This window comes from Zea mays, chromosome 9, assembly GCF_902167145.1.
Source record: "Zea mays cultivar B73 chromosome 9, Zm-B73-REFERENCE-NAM-5.0, whole genome shotgun sequence".
Lineage (NCBI taxonomy): Eukaryota > Viridiplantae > Streptophyta > Magnoliopsida > Poales > Poaceae > Zea > Zea mays.
Genome location: NC_050104.1, coordinates 37158465 through 37180437, shown reverse-complemented (window position 1 = coordinate 37180437; position 21973 = coordinate 37158465). Strand labels below are relative to the sequence as shown.

Genomic DNA, 21973 nt, shown 5'->3' with positions numbered 1-21973 from the left:
CTCTAAACTTGATCATCGCTAAGGTTATCACCAGTTTAGGATCAAGGAGGGAGATGAGTATAAAACAACATTCCAAACGCATGAATGTCTTTGCCTAACATGAGCCCCTACCACCTTTCAGGACTTCATGAACCATGTCTTGTCTCCATTGGTTGCGGAAATACGTGGTAGTGTTCATAGATGATGTGCCGATGTATAGTGCCACTCTGGTATACCATGTTACACATCTCGAACAAGTGTTTCTGTTACTTAGTCAAAACAAGCTTAAATTGAAGCAATCCAATTGTTTGCTTGCACGGGACAAACTTGAGTTTTTGGGACATATCGTGAGTGCAGCTGGCATTGCCACCGATCTAGGAAAGATACATATAATCAAGGAGTTCCCTACACCAACTTGTGTTAAGAATGTCCACAACTTCCTTGGAATGACAAGGTGACGCCCCAGCTATTGATTCGTTAGACGGGCTCACCGACGTTGCTTGCTACATGGGAAAAGGAATAACTTACCAAGCAACAATTTTCGGCCTCTTTAGCTTGGGGACGAGTTGTATCTCGAGGGAGAGATGTCAACAACCCTTCAATCTAGGGAAGGCAACAGAAGATGTTGATCGCGGGAGGAGCCATCGCCCACTTGGACCAAGAGCAATCGACGTGCGATCCAGCCCAATAACAAATACATGGGTCTCTAGTGGATGACATAGGCGCACAACTGTCTGTAATCACATGATATATATATATGGAACCAAAACGTGAACAAATTGGCAAAGTTGGGATATTCATACACTTGCTGGTGGTCGACGACGATATGTGGACGTCGACTAGATCAATATACTATACCAATTTTGCGTGTGCGTTAACATATCACTTTCCATTGGGGAGGGTCGCTTATCTCACAAAAAAATTTATGGGTTCCTACCGGACACCGAGTACTGCATGATTTCAATGAAAACACTAAATCTCACAGATATGATAGAAAAAAAGAAAACTAGATCTTTTATACTCCATCCGTTCATTAATATATGACACTGTTGATTTTTTTAAAACTTTAATCACTTGTCTTATCAAAAAAAATAATGAGTTATCATTTATTTTTTTGATTTGTTTTACACTTAAGGTAGTTTGTGCTTAACTTAAAATTTTACATTTTGAATAAATATTTTTAATAAAATGAGTGATCAAAGTTTTTGAAAAAATAAATGATATCATATATTTATGAACGGAGGTAGTAGTATATATATAGATTGATAGAGAAGAGAAGATATAGATAAATAAATTTATAAATGAACTCATAAGCTTTTATTCCTTTCCCGCCATCGAAAACCGGAGCGCGGCACCTTCAAAACGGGAAACGTTTGGTTGGTGGGAAGAACTAACTAGGCTGGCAGGTGGGGTCAGACCAACATGAGCGCACACCGGGCCCATGCCCAAATCCTGGCCCATCTCTATTTTCTCTCGATCCCACCTTCTTTTCCCTTTCTCGGCCGCCACCTCTCGTCTCTTCTTCCGTCTCCTCCGCCTCCCCACGCTTCGTTATATAAACCCTAGACTAAAGCCCCCGAGTCCCTCCGCCCCCGCTCGCCACAACCACTGCGCGTGATCCCATTTCGAAACAAAAAAGGAGGAGCGCGCTCGCACTCAACTCCGCGGAGCCCCAATCCCAGCGTCGCCTGCGGTTTAGATGGAGGCGCACGGCGACCAGCGGTGGCTGGTGGATTGCCTGACGGCTACGCTCGACACCGCGCGCGATGTCCGCGCCTTCGCCGAGGAGTCGCTCCGCCAGGCCTCGCTTCTCCCTGGTTCGCCACCTCCTACCTTTACCCCCTCTCTCGTGGACGATTGGCTTGTAACTGAAGAATCGAGCAATTCAGCTTCACGCGTTGGCCAGAAGCTGTTTTCTGCTCCAGTTTTTGGCTGCGTTCTTCATTTTGGCTGACGGCTGTAGATACTACGGGTGTGGCAAATTACTAGTGACTGGTGAGAGCTGAGGGGTGAACTGAGAGTTGAGCAAGCTGAGAGTTGATGGGATCCCCTAGGCTTGTGAGCAGCGACTTCAGAAATGATGATTGTTTTATTGTTTAAGGCAGGTTTACTGTCGTAGCATTGTCCTGTTCGGGAGTGCTGCGCATTAGTGCAGCACTGCTCTGGTTGCTAAGGCTTTGATTGGGATTGCTTTGCTCTATATGTACACTGCTTCCCAGGAACACAACTTCTGTATATTTTAGCTGTGTGAGAACGTCTCTATCCCTGTCCAAGTCCTTAGAGGCAAATTCATAACTAATCCAGTCCACAGCGCAACTTGACAACATTTAACCTGGCCCCACTGTAGTTCACAGCACAACTTGACAACAGGGAACCTGGCTCCACTGTAGTGCATGTCAGCTTCATTGATGATGCTTTATATTCTGTCAGAAGTGACACTCTTTCTAGCACTGAAAGTGTGATTGATCCCAGCACCATTCTTACATGCCCTCTTGTTGTAGATAACTGAGGTGGTCATAGAATTAGCATGCTGTTGCAACTAGTAACCATAATTAGCATGCACATCCACATTTTCAATTGTGGTCTGTTATATCTGTCAATTATTTGCCAATCAGGTTGAAACCTTTTGCTAGATTTGGGTTCGCACAATTCTTTGACACATGAATTGCAATCAACTGACAATAACTTATTTCTTTCTGTAATTTTTTTCTCAGGATATGGAGCTGCCCTTACAAAAGTTACAATCAACAAAGAGATCTCGTTTGGTTTACGACAGATATCCTTCCAACCAATTTTTGTACATTTTGTTCCTTTTTATCAAAATCCTGTGTTGAATGCTGTATTATTTTCAGGTTTCCTTTTTTTATGAGTGGGCTAGCCTTTTCTTCTTTTTGTTGTTCCTTTACAATTTGCTACCTTGCTGCTGTCTTACTAAAGCAGTTTATCAAGCAGCATTGGCAGGAAGACGAAGAGAATTTTGTGCCCCCTGTTGTTTCTGCTTCAGAAAAGGTACCAGCAAAATAGAACTTGAGTGAGAATGTGCCCTTTGTTTCATTGCTTCCTCGGCTTGCCCAAGAATATGATAACAATTGCCATTTTGTTCTTTAATAAAATTTATTGAATTAAAAAGCTACAGGTTTTGAAATCTGCAAGAATGGGGAATGGTACCCACATTTTTGGAATAAATTTTAAAAATGATGCAACCTAGACTCATAAAAACTCGGCCAGGGAGGGAACAACCTAGATTCATCATTGTTTGTTCAACACCTCTTTGGTCTTTACACTGGGGTACTGAAAAAGCTGAAGTTTTCTGGAGCCTGATGTAAGCAGGTGCAGATGTTGGCGGGACCTGGCTGGGTTAGATAATTTGGGCTGCTGGGGAGAGAACTTCCATGGCTTCAAGACTTAGGCTATCCGCAGCGGTTCCCCCTATATCACTTTTTTGCGTCACATCATCAACATTTCACCCCCTAAATTTTCATCTCCCGCAGCGGTTTCCCCTATATTATCCCCCTATATCCCACTACAACTATAAAATATTATTATCTAACCCTATTCATCTTTTATTACTATTTTTGTTCAACTATTAAATAGGGGAGCACTGTGCAAGGGGAGCTACAGTGCTCCCCTTGATCTGGGGGACGTGCGCGTCCTCCCCTACGGCTGTAGCAGGTAGGGGGCCGTTTAGCGCGCGCCGTTGCAGCTCACGCGTCACCCTAAATGGCTACAGGGGTAGGGGAGGGCGAGTGTGGCAGATGCCGCTGCAGCTAGCCTTAGAGGAAGCTCCAGGGGAGGCAGGCCAGCTGGCGGCGGTGGCATGTCTGGGGCTCGTGCAGTGACGTGGTAGGAACGGCTGGCAGCAGGCTATGTCAGACAGCCAGATGGCTTGCGAGAGGGCATGGAAGGAAATTTGCTGAGGAGGGTGGGGGTGAGCGCTGTCACTGTGCATTGTGGCGTTATTCTTGGGAAGCAGTAGCACAGATGAATGAACATAGCTTGAAGCCATTTGATGCATAATGGACAACTGAGAGCACCACCTGATGGAAAACAAAATCTCAATTGCCTGATATATAACATTCCCCTTTTTTCTAATATGGGGACACTTCATTTTGATGCTTTATTCCTGGATTCTTGAATTGATGGTAGTTTTCTATGAGAAGGGCAGGGAAATAAGTTTTGAACATAATAAAAAGATGTATGCACAGTGACAGAGGTGATGGCATCTAGGCTGTTCTGTGTTGATTTCTTGATCAATGTTAGGCCGAGACTACCACATGAATTCTTGAATTTTATGTTGTTAAATACCTGTGTTGGTGTCTAATTTACATTTCTCCCAATGCTGTTTTGTTTCAGGTGGTCATACGACAGCTCCTGCTTACCTCATTGGATGATTCTAATGGGAAAATTCGCACTGCTATTAGCATGGCTGTAGCAGCTATTGGACAGCAAGATTGGCCTGAAGACTGGCCTGAGTTACTTCCGGTTCTCTTAAAGTTAATTGGCGATCAAAGCAATGGGAATGAAGGTAAATAACTTCTCTTGCTTTGTGGTGTATTGGTGTACAGATATGCAGCTATTCTAGGGGTATATTAATGGTTCTGGAGCTTAAACTCGATGCTGTCAACCTCCTAATAACCCAAGGTCCTCTAGTTGAGTTGTTTCTTTAACAATTCTTTGGACTAGAGTGCAAGACATCAGAGGAGCTCTCACTATCCAGGTCATAGTAGAATGCCTGCAAATTTGGGACTTCTGATGGTTTGATATTGCAGCATGATGTCCCTGATAAGCTTGTATGGAAATTCACAAGGTCGGGCTGCTACTCCTATAAGTAAGCATACAACACATGTTTCTTTGGATCAATCAAATTTGTGGGAAATGAGTTCGGAAAAAGCTGGAAACTGCTGCAATTCAAGTTTATCTTACTGTTAGCTGTGAACAATCGATGTTTGACTGCCAACCTTCGTGCCAAATGGGGTCTGCCAGATCCTTGTGCCTGTCCCATATGTGACCACTGACCAAGCCGATGAAAGGATTCAGCATTTACTTATCTCTTGCTTATTCTCTCAGCAATGGAAGCTCATATTTCAGAAGTCGTGCTTGGTTAATCTTGTTTCCAGTCTCCACCAAAATTCAGCAACTCGTTTTTCGAGTTGGTGGTGCCGAATCCTGAAGATCAGCAAGATGGCCTGAACTCCTTGATAATCCTTGTGGCTTGGGAGCTTTGGAAGCACCAGTGCTTCTTACATGTTTTCAATCCTAATGTTCTGGTGGGTCCTTCAAGCAGTGGCAAGTGAAAGTATCCTTTGGTACTCTGTGGGAACCATGCCCTCCAAGAGCTCTTACTCGGCTGTTTACCCTGGATGCTTAGTTCATTTGTTGATGTTTGTGGTCATGTTTGAAGCACAGTTATCCCTCCTAAAAGGGGTGTGTGTGTTTTGGTGAGTTTTTTTATATAAAATCTCTCCTTGGTGTGCCTTGATTTCATTTTGTCCTCAAACACGCAGGAGAGTTGTGCATCATTTCATTAAGAAAACAGAGTATATGGGGGAGAAGAATCCCCAAACAAAACACATAACCTACAGCCCACACCAGGGCTGTAGGTTTGGAGTATGGTTATCTAGATTGTTTTTTTGGGATGATCTGTTTGTTAGATGTCTTTGATGAGCAAAGGTTGTGATTGCAGCCATGAGTGCTACATTTTGCCATGGTGTTTCATGTGAAAGAGGAGGGGAGGAGCACTGAGGAAAAAGAGAGGAGTCTTAAGGAATAAAAGAGGCAGAGGTAGGGCCTGTAAAACAGCAGACCTATGGCTATGCAGGAAGGCTGGAATGATGGGAGTTGTTTTGATGGAGTGGACCAGTGTAGAGCTATTCTGGGAAGTGGGATTTGTCGACTTGGATCATCTGTTGCCGTGCTCTTAGGTTGCGTAACAAGTTCATGTATATTTCTTATTATGTTCACATATAAATGGGCAAGTATCTCTGTATCTGTGTCATCAGTCCATACTGAGCAAGTTTCTTGAAGAACTTTACCCATTGGACACCTTACATGCTGTTGTACTTTCTGAGGCTATCTCTAGCAGAGGAGGCATGCACATGCGCAAAAGCCCGCCCAAAGTAGGAATGTGAGCATGCACGCGGAGACACAAATAGACCCGTTGAGGAGAGAGAATCCGTGGATTTGGGGTACGGGGAGGCTGAGTGCACATTTTCCGTGTCCTCATCCACGCTTTGCTGGAAGGACAAACAATTGCTTGCGAGCGCGCAAAATGCACATGCGTGTCTATTTGGGAGGTCTGTTGGACACAACCTGATAACTTTACCCGACATCAGTGCACCCTATATCTGAATAACTTCATCTTAGGATGGTCTCATGGTTTTAAGCACTGTGTTTATAACTGTATACTCCTGTCCAAAAATAAATCAACTTCTAGCTATATATCTAGACAAGCACTTGTCTAGATACATAGCCAGAGGTTGATTATTTTTGGGATGGAGTATATGATAACAATTATGATTGGAATTTTATACTAATGCCATTTATTGAAGCAAGATGCAAGAATATGAGTTGAAGTACTTTCATGTCACAGTCGAACTTCTGTTTTGCAGTTCGTGGAGCATTAAGATGCCTAGCCCTTCTATCGGATGATCTAGATGATATGTGTGTTCCAAAGCTAGTGCCAGAGCTATTCCCATCACTGTATAGAATAATATCATCTCCTCATGTATGTTCCTATTAGTTCTTTTAGTATTTCTGTGTTCGTGTTTATGTTTTCATGACAATTTATAAGAAGACAATTTCATTTGCTTTTGCCCATGAAAACAGCTGTATGAAAATTCTCTTCGTGCAAAGGCTTTTGCAATAGTCCATTCATGTATTTCTATGCTTGGATCAATGAGTGGTGTCTATAAGGTAGATTATCTGTTTGTTTACTATTGAGTTCTTTTTGCTATTCATCACATTGTGGGATCTGATGAGATTTTCGATGCAGAGAGATACAGCTAGTCTGATGACTTCAGTGCTTGATCCACTAATAGAGCAATTCTCCATAGTTCTAAATTATCCGGTGCAGTCCCAAAATCCTGATGACTGGAGCATGCAGATGGAGGTATATACATCATACAACCTATGTTGTGTCTGAATGCATGCATCACTGATATTTAGTAATGATTCTTATGCTTGTCTTATCCTCAGGTGCTCAAATGTTTACTTCAGCTTGTCCAGAACTTTCCTAGATTACCTGAAGCTAAAATTTCTGGCAAGTATATGTTGGTCACTCGTTCTCAAATGTTATGAATCAAGAACAAGACAACACAATCGTTAAGGATCAATGATCTTCGTCTTCCGAAGTATTATCTCCACATGGAGATAATAATCATCAGACGAAGACCACAAAAGACAAACATTCATTATTTAATATATAAATGAGAATACGAAAGGATAAAGATGAAGACTGGATCTTCATTAATTTATTTATATTCATGTTTCATAAAATATAAATGAATATTCGATAGTATTGATATTACATTGATACCTTTGGCTTGCTCGAAAGCGAGAATGCGGGAGAGTGATTATAATCCAACCTGAACAGTACGGTGATACTGTTCATCTATTTATAGGCACGAGACGCAGCCTGAGCAAAAGTACATTTATGTCCTCAACATTTACACATGATCGTAATACAAGTTATTAAGGATTAGGTAGCCTTTTCCCCTTTCGGTCATCATCATTATTCACCATCTTCATTGCGAGCCGAAGCTGTTCATCTGGTGGTAACTTCGATGTTTACTCTTATCCTCTTTGGACCCATCTTCATCTTGTGTGCCTTCGTCATAAAGAAGAAGATTGTACTTCGGAAGACGAAGTTTCCTGTAATAGCTTATGCTGAAAACAAATGGTTAATTATGTTTTTGAGGACCTTCGAAAGGAGAAGGCCCCAACAGTATAGATACATCATATTTTAAGCATTAGCTCAATCTTAGACCTTCGAATTTCTGATAAAATGGAGAATTTGTGCAGCCATTCTTCCAGCACTGTGGCAGACATTTGTTTCGTCATTCAAGACCTATCACCTGTCATACATTCAAGGTGCAGAAACTTTGGATTCTATTAGTTATGATTCTGATGGCAGTGAAAAAAGTCTTGAGTCATTCGAGATTCAGGTAATTCTTTCTTTCCCCTTTTACAGATATTTCCTTTCTACTATTTTCTCCTTGTAACTTCTATATCTCACCCCATTTGCCACTATTTCTTTTTGTTCTCTTTTTTTGCAGTTATTTGAGCTATGGACAACAATTGTGGGGAATTCTAGATTAGCAAAGGTTTGTATTTTTAATGATTGTTTTGTGCGTCATGTGTTTGTATTGATTTTCAACTTTGTTCTAGGTTATTGGGGGAAACATTAAGGAGCTAGCATACTATACTATAGCCTTGCAACAGATAACTGAAGAACAGGTATGAACTAGCTGAAACACTAACTTTACACATGTGATGCTTCCTTTGTTCTTTTTGAATCATTGTTTGGACTTATGCAATTAATTAAGGATAAACAGAAGTGAACCACATACACATTAAATTGTGTCTTTGTCAGCTACATTTTGGTTTCCCAACTTATTTTGGGGAAAACTGAGCTTTGTACAGTGCAAAGCACAACCAACAAGTTAAGAGTCGATTTCGAGTTATGTTTCTTCTTGACATGCCATTTAAGAAAAAAATGTAATATACTCCTTGCAAATAGTTTGTCTATTAGTCACTCTTCATGTTTCTTTTTTCTTTTTATTTGTTATCCATGTAATGATCATGCATTGATGTTTTGTTTTCTCTAGGTGCAAAACTGGTCACGCGATGCTAACCAGTATGTTGCTGATGAGGATGACCTAACCTATAGCTGTCGTGTGTCTGGTACAAACTGCAGTACTGATACTTTTTTGTTTACTTGGTAGGCTTATTAAGAGTGCAATTCAGTTAACCAGTGTATTGCCTTTTCTTTAAGAACCGTACAATTGGCAGAACAGCAGGAGCTAGTATTAATGAACGGAATTTCTGCTACTATTGTTACTGACTCCCTTGGAGCCTAAGTGTTCAAAGATGTCTTTCTTTGAGTTCTGTTTTGGTTTATGAGACCCTTATAACCTACCCTTGAATTGGAATTTGTTAGTCGCTTGGTTGCATTACTTCCTCACTTGCTGGTTTTCAGGATCTCTTTTGCTGGAAGAGCTAGTAACAGCTTATGAAGATTATGGAATTGACTCAATTGTGGAAGCTTCACAAATGCGTTTTCATGAATCACGAGAATTGAAGGAAGCGGGTTCTGCTGACTGGTGGAGAGTGAGTTTTTTTTGTTTTGTTACGTTAGATATAAAAGAGCTCGAGTTTCTTCTTACCACTTGATGTTTCATTGTCTATCATATTCATCGCTGTTATTTTAAGTTTAAGTGTTGTTTAGCATTAACCCATATTTAAACTTAAAATGCTGTGGTTAGTATGACCCCAAACATTCTATTTAACTTTGCTGATATTATGTTTGATGGTTTCTGGTCTGATATCTAATTCAACATTTTCTTTTGTTGCAGCTGCATGAAGCATCACTTTTTGCTTTAGGTTCACTGTCAGAACAGTTGTGTGAAGCACAGGTTGGTATATACTTGTTTTGCTTCTCCTAAGCTGTTGGTTACATCAACTGATTTTCTTTGGGTATGTAGTGCAAGATTTTACTCCCGTTGTTTAGGGAAGAGTCTTTTTGAACCCTTTTTAAGGCTTCCTTCAACCTTCATAAAGTTCGACCATTATTTTTTGTTGTGATATATTTTTGTACAAAACAAAATAATGATGGCATGAATTTATTGACAAAGAATTGGATGATATAATTTGTGCATATATCATTAAACAAACGACAAAAATAACTTGATCTAACTATTGACCCCACTGTGGTGCTTTTTTCGGTGACTAGGAGTAGCATTTGGGCATGTAACTTTGAATGGGGAAATTGTCATGCTTCATGTTGGAGAGTGAAACCCTAACCCTAACTGGAAAGGGGATATGTTAATATATAGTCAAGTACATGGGCCAATGCACATTACAGGATAAGACACAATACACCATGTCAAGAGAGCGGGTCGGGGCATGGGACGGCTTGCCGGAGGCTCGCCGCTAGTAGACGTGGGCGGGATCAACGAAGTGAGCCGAAGGTGGTTGAAGAGGTGGGACTGCGGATGGCACGAGCGGAGTCGATGGGATTGCGTATGGCGCTCAAAGACGACAGGCTGCACATGGCGCGTAAGAGGTCGATGGGATCGGCATCAAGGAGGGACTCGAGGTTGGGAGGTGGGGAGGAGCTTCCATCCTGTGTGCACACCCAGGGTAACCAGCGAGTGACCTTTTTTAACCTCAGCATGAAATTCGCTCCCACTGGGATTCAAACTCAAGACCTAACCAACTCAGCTAGAGGGTGGGTGAGAAGATTGAGACACCGGTACCCCTTGTGATCTGAGGAGTAACCGAGAAAAAGACAGAGTGGAGCAGGTCGCAAGTTTGTGGGAAGTCGTTGCGGAGGTGTTGGGATAGTAGGCGTAGACAACGACTTGGAGGTGCATATAGGCCGGTGTGGTGTCGAAGAGGGCGATGAAGGGAGTGGGATGACATACCCTCTTGGAGGGGAGGCGGTTGAGGTCTGGGTGGCAGTATTCAACGCCTCCACCCAATAGCTGACGGGGAGACATAGAAAAGAAGGCAACAGAGCATGTTAGTGGTGGTGCGAATCATGCCTTCAGCCCAATCGTTCTGAGGGGAGGTGTAGGGGCACGAGAGCTGTAGCTGAACCTCGTGAGAAAGGATGAAAGAGCATGAGGAAGAGTGGTTGAACTCGCGATCATTGTCGCACTGGGGATCACGAACCGAGTGACTGGACTAGGTGGAGATCCAAGCAAAGAAGTGTGAAATAGTAGTGAAAATATCAAACTTCAATCTTAAAGGGAAAGCCCAAAGAAAATCACCAAGTAATATTTTATCCTGAGAGACTGAAAACAGGTGATGTCCACATATCATAGTGTACAAGATCAAAAGCCTGAGCAGCCCGAGAGGAGGAACTAGAGAAAGTGAGGCGAGCACGGCGGCCTAGCTAACAAGCATGACACAACCACACAGACTATCACTATCAAAATGGCCCTTGCTACAAGATATGACAGTTGCTAGACAACTTGGACATGATTTCGGGCCCAAGGTGTACGAGACGATGATGCCAAGTAGTGGGTAAAGTGATAGCCAAGGCATGCGAGTAAGACATGGCGGCGTAGGAAGCAGGTAGCCAGAGTGTGTACAATGGTTCTGAGCTGTCATAGCGGGCGAGAAGGGTCCTAGTAGCTAGATCCTTCAAAGCTAAACCAAAGGGTCAAACTTAATGGAACAAGAGTTGTCAGTGGCGAACCAACGAATATAAAGAAGATTCTGAATGATGTGGGGAGCAACAAGAACATTTTTTAAGGTGGAACGTGTCACCTACTGAGGTAACCGAGAGGGTGGAACCGTTCCCTACAATAATAGAGGATGGAAGGGATGAATGAGGAGGATTGGAGTGAGATAACATGCCGACGTTAGGAGTGGTGTGGTAGGCGGCTCCGGAGTACACCCAATCCTGCGAGGTGAGAGATGGTGTTAGCGCCATGGTGCTAAACGAATCGACGAGGGACTATTGGTCCCAGCTGCCACCCCACAGGAACCAAGTGGGCGAGGTGGGGGTCCCCGAGAGCAGGAGAGGCGAAGCTGACAACGGGTGCGGGGGCGCCCAAGGTAAAGGAGCACTGTAGTAGGGCGTGGTCAACAGAGTTGGATGTGGTGGGCTGGTCGGGCCCGACCACATGGAGATGGTCTTGGTCTAGGGGTTGTATAAGGACGGTCATGCGGGACCGCCGTCGCGACTAGTGTGGCCATCGCTTCTGCGACTGCCCTTGCGGGGTAGGTGACCGCCTCCGTAGTTGGGAGTAGGACGAGGGGTTCTAGGAGTGGGGGAGGTAGGAGGACGCGCAACCCGCCTTCCAGCGTCGAAAGGAGAGGGGGCTGGGTGGCCGAGGACATGCCATAGTGGGCCATGGCAGACGCGGTGAACTCATCGTCCAGGGTGAGTTCCTCAAGAAGTAGCTTGTTGCAGACATCGTGGAAGGAGGGGAAGGGCACAAAGTGCTTGATGAAGGCCTTCAGTGGTCATAACGCCGACTGAGACCACACAGAAGGCTGAGGACGAGTGTGCTGTTCAAGAGGTGGAGCGGACGACCAAGTCCCCATCGAGCAAGTCTGCATGGCGGAGTGGACGACCAAGTCCCTGTCGAGCAAGTCAGCGGGGCGGAGCGACTGACCTGGACCTCGAAGCGCTGGGCTATAACCGCGAGCATACGTCAACCACAATAAGGCACGTCACTAGGGGCCCACGCAGTAGTCGTGGGCACGACTGTATGCCCCTTTCTTATAATAAGCATACCACACTGTCTGATGGGACGAGGCAGCCTTGGTCAGGGGCGATCTCAGCACCGGAGCCTCCACAGTAGCCGGTATGTCAGAAGCAACAGGACGAGGCGCCATACCTAATGGGAAAATCCGTGCGCATGGAAGGACAACGTAGGGCCCACGATGACAGGAGAAAGTCACACTGTATCCATCGATGACCAATATAAATTCCGTGTCTCAGATTTCCCACCGAGTCCCTTCGATTCACCATTTGGAGCGAGTCCGCGCTGCCCTCGTGCTGAACACAAATCTTACTGTCTCCCGGTTTTCGAAACCACGACAAGGGCTGTCGCCAATGTTTTCAAATCAGTTGGTTGGACCTGGTCGCCTAGTGACCGACTAGGCGACTAATCATGATTAGTCGACAACCAGGTCGATCTGGTCGACCTTGGTCGTTCATTAGTCGTCCATGCGTCCATATGTTTAGTATATAGTGTGTGTATACACAATATAGTATACAACAAGCAATCTAGCACAGTTCCAGGCAAATGCAAGAAACAAACAAGCAGGAGAAGCACCAAGCTACAAGCAGGAAGCATGATTGTAGGAGGGAACAAAAGGGGAGCAGGGGTGCAGAATGAAGCTCACCGTCAGAGGAAGATGGGCTCATCTTCAAGACTTCAACTTCATGGAGGTGACGACGCAGAGATGAAGGGATCTTCCATCGCCCCTCCATGGATCTGCTAGCCGCCCCTCTCCGTCGCCGCCAGTCACCCTCTCCTCTATGGACCAGCCGCTGCCCCTTTCCTCTGCTGCTTCGCCTTGCTCAGTGTCGAGAGGGATGGACAGGAGCTTGGTGGAAGGATCTAGAGGTGGCTTGGTGGAGCCCAGGAGTCGCGGCTGGAGAATGCAACGCGAGTTCTGTGGCACATGTTCTGGGCGTCTCTTCTCTCGCTCGTTGTTTTACCTCTAGATGTGTAACCTTGAAACCCTATTGGGCCCAATTGCCCAACTTAAAGTGCCAACCTGGTCGCTTGATGCCTTGGTCGACCGACGACTAATCAAACGACCAGAAACCTGGTCGCTCTAGTTGAGTCGTCAACCCAAGTCGAGCTCAGAGTATCGACTTGACCGATTAGTCGCGGCTAATTGGATGACTTGAAAAACTGGCTCCTGTTGGAGTTCTTAAAAAAAACTCGACCAGCGGGGGGTAAGACAACCATCAGACATTATATTAAAAGAAGACCCCACGCAGGTCGAGAAAACCCACGAACCCCTGCCCCACCCATACACAGCGCCACCGTAGCCCATGTGAGAAACGACCAGGACCGGGCTTAGACTTGTGCTTTGGCGTGGGATAGACGAGGGGATTTTTTTAACCACAACCTATTTGCTCCCACAGGGAGTTGAACCTAGGACCTGAGGAGACCACCTAACCAACTCGGCTAGGGGCCCTTTTGCGAGTTGCTCTTAACATATGCTAATTATTAGGGATGAAAACGGTCGGAAACGGTATTTATTCGGTAATCAGTTTTTTAGTCGTTTTTCTTTGATTGTGAATAAATAAGATATAGAATCTATAATACAAATTTGTATTCTTGTTTTTAACATTCAGCTTCTAAAGATTCATAAAAAGTAAACCTCAAATTCATCATATATTTTTTTAAATAATAGATATAAACTTCAGTATGGATTCGGTAATAAATTCGGTAATTTTTTCAACCTTTTGTGTTGTAGGGAGCAAATAATACATAAAACAATTTATGTAATATTTTATTCTTATTTATACTAATGTGCTTGATAACATAAAAAAATCAATGTCAAATTTTATACATATCTATTTTAAAATATTAAATTTATCGTAACAGTTCGAATTACCACTTTCATCCCTACTAATTATGTTATATTACCTCACATGGACGCTGCAGTTGGCAGATTTGACAGTTCATACCAACTGCCCAACTCACTGTCTGTAAAGCTGAAGGAATTGCCTGACAGTCAATCTTCAATAATGTATAAATTTAATACTGTTTTTTAAATGAAGCAGTGTATTGCTCTAAGAGGCAAAGTAGAGAGACGTTCAATATGATTTTATTTTCTTTTTAAATTACTAAAACAAAATATGGAAGTTGTGCTCTTATTTACAATGTTTTTTTTGCTGTTTAGGATTCTGGTTTGACAAAATACAATGTGCGGGATTTACTTGAGCAAATGCTAATTGACATTATGGGAACAGGTACATTTCTCTACTCTAGGGTGGATAATTCTGTGTGTGGCCTGTTTTATGACTAATCTTGTGTTTTTAGGGGTGCATCAGTACCCATTTCTCCATGCGCGTGCATTTTCTAGTGTGGCTAAATTTTCTTCACTGGTAAGTTTTCCTTTTTTTTTCTGCTTTTGTTTTCCTTAATTTTTAGCAAGCTTAATTCAAAAAAACTTCACAGATAAGTAAAGGGGTCAGTGAACAGTATCTATGCAATGCGGCCCATGCGATTGCCTCAGATGTGTAAGACCTATATTCTTGTCTTGTAATTTCCTTTTTAAATGCACAAGGAAAGTGTTGTACTTATCTTTGAACTATTTATATCGCAGGCCACCCCCGGTTAAAGTTGGTGCTTGTAGGGCACTGGCCCAACTTTTACCAGAATCTAATCAGAATCTGATTCAGCCAAACATTATGGGCATACTTTCATCTCTTGTTGACCTTCTGCGGCAGGTAGTTATTGGTATAAATATTACCTATCTTAACTCTTCTGACTCAAAATGACATAACTAAGGCCTTGTTCGGTTATTCCCATTCCACATGGATTGGATGAGATCGTAAAAAATTTAGAAGAATCTTGACTTGCTTTGGATTTAAACCCACTCAATCCCGCCCAATCCAAATGGATTGAGAGCAAACCGAACAAGCCTTAACATGGAATTTTAACAGGCATCTGATGAAACCCTGCATCTTGTTCTAGAAACCCTGCAATCAGCAATCAAATCTGGTATGGCAGCATGTTTGTGTATCCACTCTAAAAGATGTCATATGTACTGGTATCGACACTAAAATTTTGTGGTGTTTTTTTTCATCTGATAATGTAGGTGGAGAACAATCAACTTTAATTGAGCCTGTCATTTCCCCCATCATACTGGATGTTTGGGCACAGCACATTGCTGACCCGTTCATCAGCATTGATGCTGTCGAAGTGTTAGAGGTATGTTTTTGTCAGAACTGGAAAGTTCAAGTGCTTGACATATATTATAAAACCACTATGTACAGAATTCTTTTTGACTGCATTAGGGAGCCGACCAGAAGAAGAATAATCAGATGAATTAACATTGATGTATATGTGGTAGTGATATACTTTTTTTTTTCTAAGAACTTAATGCCATCGATGATAATTTTAGTACGGCCTCAAAGCAATTCCTTTACTTTTTGACGGTTATGTACTTATGTGGTTTATTTTTTTATGCAGTATTATATGACATTCTATAAAATTTCTCTGTGCACCTGTTATCATTTGTTAGCCGAAAGCAAAAGTTTTTCTTCTGGCTTTTGAGATCCTTAAAGGTACATTTAACATAATTCCTTAGTTTTTAGGCTATCAAGAATGCTCCTGGATGCTTACAGCCACTTGTGTCTCGAATCCTTCCAACAATTGGATCCATTTTAGTGAAAGTAAGATGTCAATGCTGGTTTACACATCACTGCCATTGTTCTTTCTTTCTTTCTGCATCTGCCAACATTATGCAATTTTAATTTCTGGTCGTTTTGCTACTTGCTAGCCCAAGGTCCAGCCGGATGGACTGGTTGCAGGTTCACTGGACCTTTTGACGATGGTACTCAAAGTATGTCTTGTATATCTCGGAAGTTATATGAAGTCAAATGCAAAACATTTCTTTTAAAGTGGTTATTTCTGATACTGCTCTGCATATTTCAGAATGCTCCAGTTGCTGTGGTTAAAGCAGTCTTCGACACATGCTTTGTTTCTACTGTTCAAATTGTTCTTGAAAGTGATGACCATGGAGAGATGCAGGTACATGATAAAACACGGTTCATTTGCACATTCGGGTTATCCATCTGTATCACAATAGTTATCTGGTCTGCATATGTAGGAGGCATATTATTGAGTAATATTTAAAATAATTGCTCTGAACTTGTACTTATTATCTAAAATTAGGCGTATATCTATAAGGTCAAGAATGGTCCAGTTCCATAAAGTTTTACTCAGCTGTTGCCTCTAGCCTCTAGGTGTATGTACCAGATGAAAATTGTGAAACAGAGGTTGTTGCTAATCTACTTTGTTTTAAAATGTATCTCTAATAGTAGCTATCTCAACTAGAATGCGACAGAATGCTTGGCAGCATTCATATCAGGTGGCCGGCAGGAGTTGCTTGTCTGGGGTGGTGAACAAGGACAAACACTCAAGATGCTACTTGATGCAGCTTCAAGGTAATTTCAAAATCAGTCTCATAGAAGATATCACAGTAACTCCAATCCTCCATTAGATGACCTGAGAAATATCCAAAAGCAACATAATGCTGGACCCATCTTGATTTGATGCTGGGAACTCCTTTGTTTCCTCTGCAGTGTAAATCTAATTGCAACATCAAACTATATTTTTGAAATGGGATTTTCTGTTGAAATTGAAGCATAATGCTTTGTGGTGGATTAAAAGAACCAACAGAATTTGCACATTCTCTGTGTCTTCTGTTGTTTAAATACTCCTTCCATTCCAAATTGTAATTCCAAATTGTAAGTCGTTCTAGCTTTTCTAAATACATAGATTTTGCTACATGCCTAGTAAAGCTATGTATCTTGAAAAGCTAGAACGATTTACAATTTGGAACGGAGGGAGCACATTTCTTCTCTACAATGGGTCAGCCTACATTCTATCCAGATGTTCAAAGTGTTTTTTCTGTATGTTACTGTTTTCATGGTTCTTAATTGTTGTGCAGGCTTTTAGATCCAGCGTTAGAAAGTTCAGTATCACTATTTGTTGGAAGCTTTGTTTTGCAACTCATTTTACAAATACCTCTACACCTGTCTCCTCACATACCGGACCTTATTGCTGCTATTATGAGACGTATGCAAACGAGCAGCATTGCAGGATTGAAAAGCTCCCTTATTGTTATAATAGCCAGATTAGTAAGTCTATCTCTCTCTTACCTAAGGTGTGTTAACTGTTAAGTCTGACATTTGTGGTGAAAGATTACTCTGATTACTTAAGCTTCTCCAAGACATGTCCTCAGTTCACTCTGCCTGCAGGTACATATGAGTGCACCAAATGTTGATGGGTTCATCAATCTATTGCTTTCTATCCCTGCACAGGGGTATGACAATTCACTTGTTTATATTATGTCAGAATGGTCACAACTACAAGGCAAGTGTTGATTGGATCATATCATCATATTTTGAATTCTGAAACCAATTTGCCTTCTCATCTGTTTCACTGAATATGCTTCCATGTTAAATATTCTTTATAGGTGAAATTCAGGGAGCCTACCAGATAAAGGTTACAACGACTGCATTAGCTCTTCTCATATCAACTCGTCATCCTGAGCTATCCAAGGTTGAAGTTCAAGGGCATCTTATTAAGGTACTGTTAGTAAGAATTGGTGTTCTACAGCTAGTACCTTGCCTGATAAAGTTCTTTTGGAGCCTGACCTAGAAACATGCAGACTAGTGCAGGTATAACGACACGTTCAAAAGCTCGAGTGACTCCTGATCAATGGACCAAGATTCCTCTCCCAGTTAAGGTAACAGTTGATTATTAACATTTCCATCCCCGTCAATGTTTCAAATCTAGATAGGAAGCACTATGTATCTGGTATGTAGCCATGCATTGCCCAATTTTTCCACACTTGTGACAAGATTCCTTTTTTCCTACTGGGTCTTATGCAACCAGCAGTTCAGCACCCAGCAAAATAAAAAATGTGGCATGATTCTCTTGAGGTAGCCAACGTGTGCTTGTGAGTTGTGAATTTAATCGCCTAATTTGAAACAAGTGTGGCAAGAATGTGATAACATGATAATCACCTTACTAGTGTACAGACCAAATTGCCACTGTATGTCTAATACTCCCTCCGTTCGTTTTATTTGTCGCTGGTTAGTACAAAATTGAACCAAGTGGTGTCAAATAAATAAAAATGGAGGCAGTTTTTTCTTTTAACAGTGTTAACCAATGTATGTGACACCAACCATCAAGTAGCCTTTCTCTTAATAATTGCTGCTTAACATTCTTGAATTTGTATTATGCAGATCTTCTCATTGCTGGCAGATACTTTAACTGAAATTCAGGAACAAATTGGTGCTGGTGATGACGATGACTCCGAAGAGGTTTCTACACCAAATCTTGTCATTTCAAACTATTAACTGCAATGCTTGTTTGATTCTGAAACTTCCAACTTTTTTTTGCCTTTTAGGATAATGACTGGGAAGAAGTTCAGAATGGTGATGCTAGTATATCAGATGATATCATACACTCAGCATCGGTTCCTTCAATGACTAATCCATCAGTTGAACATTTAAATGCAATGGCCAAGGTTTTTGATGAGGTTTGTGAGCAACCAGGTCTGCTCCTTTGTTAGTTCTGTCATATTTATGCCATATTTACCTTGAGTTGTACAACAGGATGATGATGATAGTTATGACGATGATCTGACAAAAAACGACCCTCTTAATGAGGTTCGTTTTCACTGCAGAAAAGATCTTCCATTTGAATTAGATGACGTCAAAGTCAAATAACCCATATTCATGCAGGTGAAGTTAGCGGACTTCCTAACAAACATCTTTGCTAACTTGTGGGAGAATAATCGACCAATATTTGAGTATCTTTGCCAGGTAAAATGTCATTTGTCCGGTTGATTTGCATTATCAATCATTCAACAGATATGAATATGTCCTATGTGAAATGAACAAAGCCACATGCCCACATCAACATTGTCCTCTAATAAATCCTTTGCAGGGCCTGTCGGATTCACAGAGATCAGCTGTTGAAAAGGTTTTGAGGAGGTGAAGCGTTAACTTGGGATCCTGTCTTCCACCTTTCGGGATATAATATATCTTCATATTAGTTATCGAGTCCTGTTTGCATTGCTGTGGACTGGTTTTCTTGCTCATTATATGTTCATTGGTGTAAACTGATACATCTCTGAAGCCGGTGTTATGAGGTTTTGTTAGTGTAGGTTTCTTTATGTTCTTTGTATTTAAAATCTACAAGATGTGAGTATTTGTTGTACCGGGTGTGGTGATGTTGGGTATTCATGTCTGAAGAATTCCCGGCTTGACTTGTTCTTACGTTGAATTCCTCCGGAGGGACCTTGATTCCTTGGCTTTATTCATCAATTTCATGCATGCCTATTTGGAGGAACGCCACCTTTGGTGTTTGGCAGGAGCGGTTAAGCTCAGGGAGTTGGGTCCCGGGGTTGGAGTTCCTTAGGGCTCTACTAGTGTGTGCGGTGGTCAAGTGTTTTCTCCTTCCTTGGTCAAGTGTTTGCCTCGGTTCAACCCCTCACTCTTGGTTTGGAGTACGGGTGTAGTTTTTCTTTTGTAAGAACCTTCCTTTTTATTCTATCTTAATTTAAAGATGCAGTTCTTCTGTGTATCCAAGATTTTTTTCATTTATGGACTAGTTGAGCTCCAGTGGCCGACTGAAATGTTATTTAGGCCGAACGGTTCCTTCGGAACCGTTTTAGCTGGATTGTTATGTTTATTTGTATTAACATTGGTTAGCCAGAATAGTTTCTAGTCTCAATCCAATATAAATGAACGCAGCCTTATGGAATGCTTGCTTAGTGGACACATGTTGGCACGCTTGAAGGTAGTCAAATTAGATGAGTTACTTCAAACCACGCCAAATCTCAGTTTAGGATACATTGGTCTTTGGGGGTATTCAGAGTGCTGGTGAAGAATTTTTTAGCCTTAGGGTTGGTATGGCAAAAATGTGGTATATGCGCAGCTTTAGGATACTAGACAATTGGGCCTTTAATTAGTTAACTCCTTGTGGCTGGGGAAATAGAAAACATGTACCTCCATAGGCGCCACAATTGATCATCCATTCATATCCCCAACTTCCATGTTGATGGTGCCTGCCGTGCTAGCTGATTTATGCAACAGGAAGGTGAACTTTTCTCTTCGTGTCCACATCCTTGGTTTTTGATCTATTGATTCCCGATTCTGACTGATTTAGGTTCTCGATATTATGAAAATAAACCATGGCAGCTTCCTCGGACGTTTTGGTTAATCAGTTAATACTAGCAAATTCCGCGGTGCGTTGCAACTAATCTAATGTGTATACTAATTTAATATGTATGGGAATTGGACTCTATGTTATCGTTAAATGTAATCTATTTTAATTTATTTGAGTGAGTTATGAATCTGTTATATACCAGATATAAAGGACCTGATCTAATGCATTTTGAAATTCTACCTTATACCTTGTATCTATTATCATTATACATAAGCTGTTTCAACTCGTATGAGTAAGTATAGTTCATGCAAAAAAGCATGACAAAAGAAACTTTTTACTGTCTGGTAGTTAAGGGGAGGTGGATAAAAAAAGTAAGACAAATTTTTGGCTCCTAATATTAGATTAGTAAACATGTCTGCCTTGTTCGCTTCAGCTTGCTGCAGAGGTTGCAATGACTTGAATTTGTACATGTGCAACTTCTTTTGGTATTGTGAGTGGTTGTTGCATTATCACAAACAAACACATATGTGCTACTTTTGATGTTGTGAGTGGTTTGTTGATTGGAAAAATATCGTACTTCACATACTCAAAATACCGTCAACATTCTCGGAATAAAAGGATGATAAGCACATCACAAGTATATTTTATCAAATAATAAGCATCATATGTCCATGAGCATTTTATGCATATTTTAGCTTAATGGAGAAGAATGAACTGATGGGACCCACATAGGAAGGGTTGGCTGGTTATCTCATTGGACCCACTAGACTTCTAAGCTTATTATGATCCATGTGAAGCACTTTAAAGTGACACATCATTTAGATCAACTTAGATTTTGTCACACCCGGTTTTGGAAGGCAAACCGAATGCGAACTATGTACGTGCCAGGATCAGAACTCACGTACACAGCGATTACATAAATGAACATCATCACACAATGCTCGAATAATAACATAAAAGAGTACTTATTACATCATAGAGTCATAGACATCCACATAGTCATTGTCTTAACAAGTAAATCAAAGTACTAGCGGAACGCAGTAAAGATAAGGCCTTCACAGGCAGCTGACTGGGGGTTGCCACCAACCCACACCTAGAATTCGTCGTAGTCTTGGAACTCCTGGAAGTCTCCTTCCACGGCTTCGCCTTCTCCTGAGCAGTGGTTACAATGCGGACAACCTGGTGTTTTGTGGTAAAGCAAGGATGAGTACACATCAACGTACTCAGCAAATGTCCCGTTTGGCTGAAGTGGACTAGCTTTATGTGGGGTTAGGCTCAAGCAGTTGCTTTTAGTTGGTCAAGTATTTATCATTAGTAGAAGCCAGATTTTAGCATTAACCAACCCGTGAACCATTTCCTCATTGAGGAACAACACCATCATA

The 21973-nt window shown here is 41.9% G+C and overlaps 1 protein-coding gene across 3 annotated transcripts; it reads left to right on the top strand.

Moving 5' to 3' along the window:
* The first annotated feature begins 1497 nt into the window (after positions 1-1497).
* LOC100384150 (uncharacterized) lies at positions 1498-20006 on the top strand. 3 transcript variants are annotated; one of them, XM_008660698.4, is made up of 33 exons: positions 1498-1796; positions 2694-2755; positions 2896-2988; positions 4333-4504; positions 6588-6703; positions 6805-6891; positions 6971-7087; positions 7174-7237; positions 7999-8141; positions 8253-8300; positions 8365-8433; positions 8805-8880; positions 9176-9306; positions 9552-9611; positions 14581-14650; positions 14721-14785; positions 14859-14920; positions 15007-15130; positions 15347-15404; positions 15502-15614; positions 16001-16078; positions 16186-16248; positions 16341-16436; positions 16743-16852; positions 17359-17548; positions 17669-17783; positions 17887-17999; positions 18082-18159; positions 18662-18739; positions 18826-18957; positions 19034-19087; positions 19163-19243; positions 19386-20006. In XM_008660698.4, exons 1-33 carry the CDS (start codon positions 1679-1681, stop codon positions 19416-19418), a joined length of 3069 nt encoding a protein of 1022 aa, XP_008658920.1. In that variant the 5' UTR covers positions 1498-1678; the 3' UTR covers positions 19419-20006. The 3 variants fall into 3 exon arrangements, with proteins under 3 accessions (XP_008658920.1, NP_001349174.1, XP_008658923.1); NM_001362245.1 differs by having other exon boundaries at positions 1564-1796; positions 19368-19747; XM_008660701.4 differs by lacking the exons at positions 1498-1796; positions 2694-2755; positions 2896-2988; positions 4333-4504 and adding an exon at positions 4579-5417 and having other exon boundaries at positions 19368-20006.
* The last annotated feature ends 1967 nt before the right edge of the window (positions 20007-21973 follow it).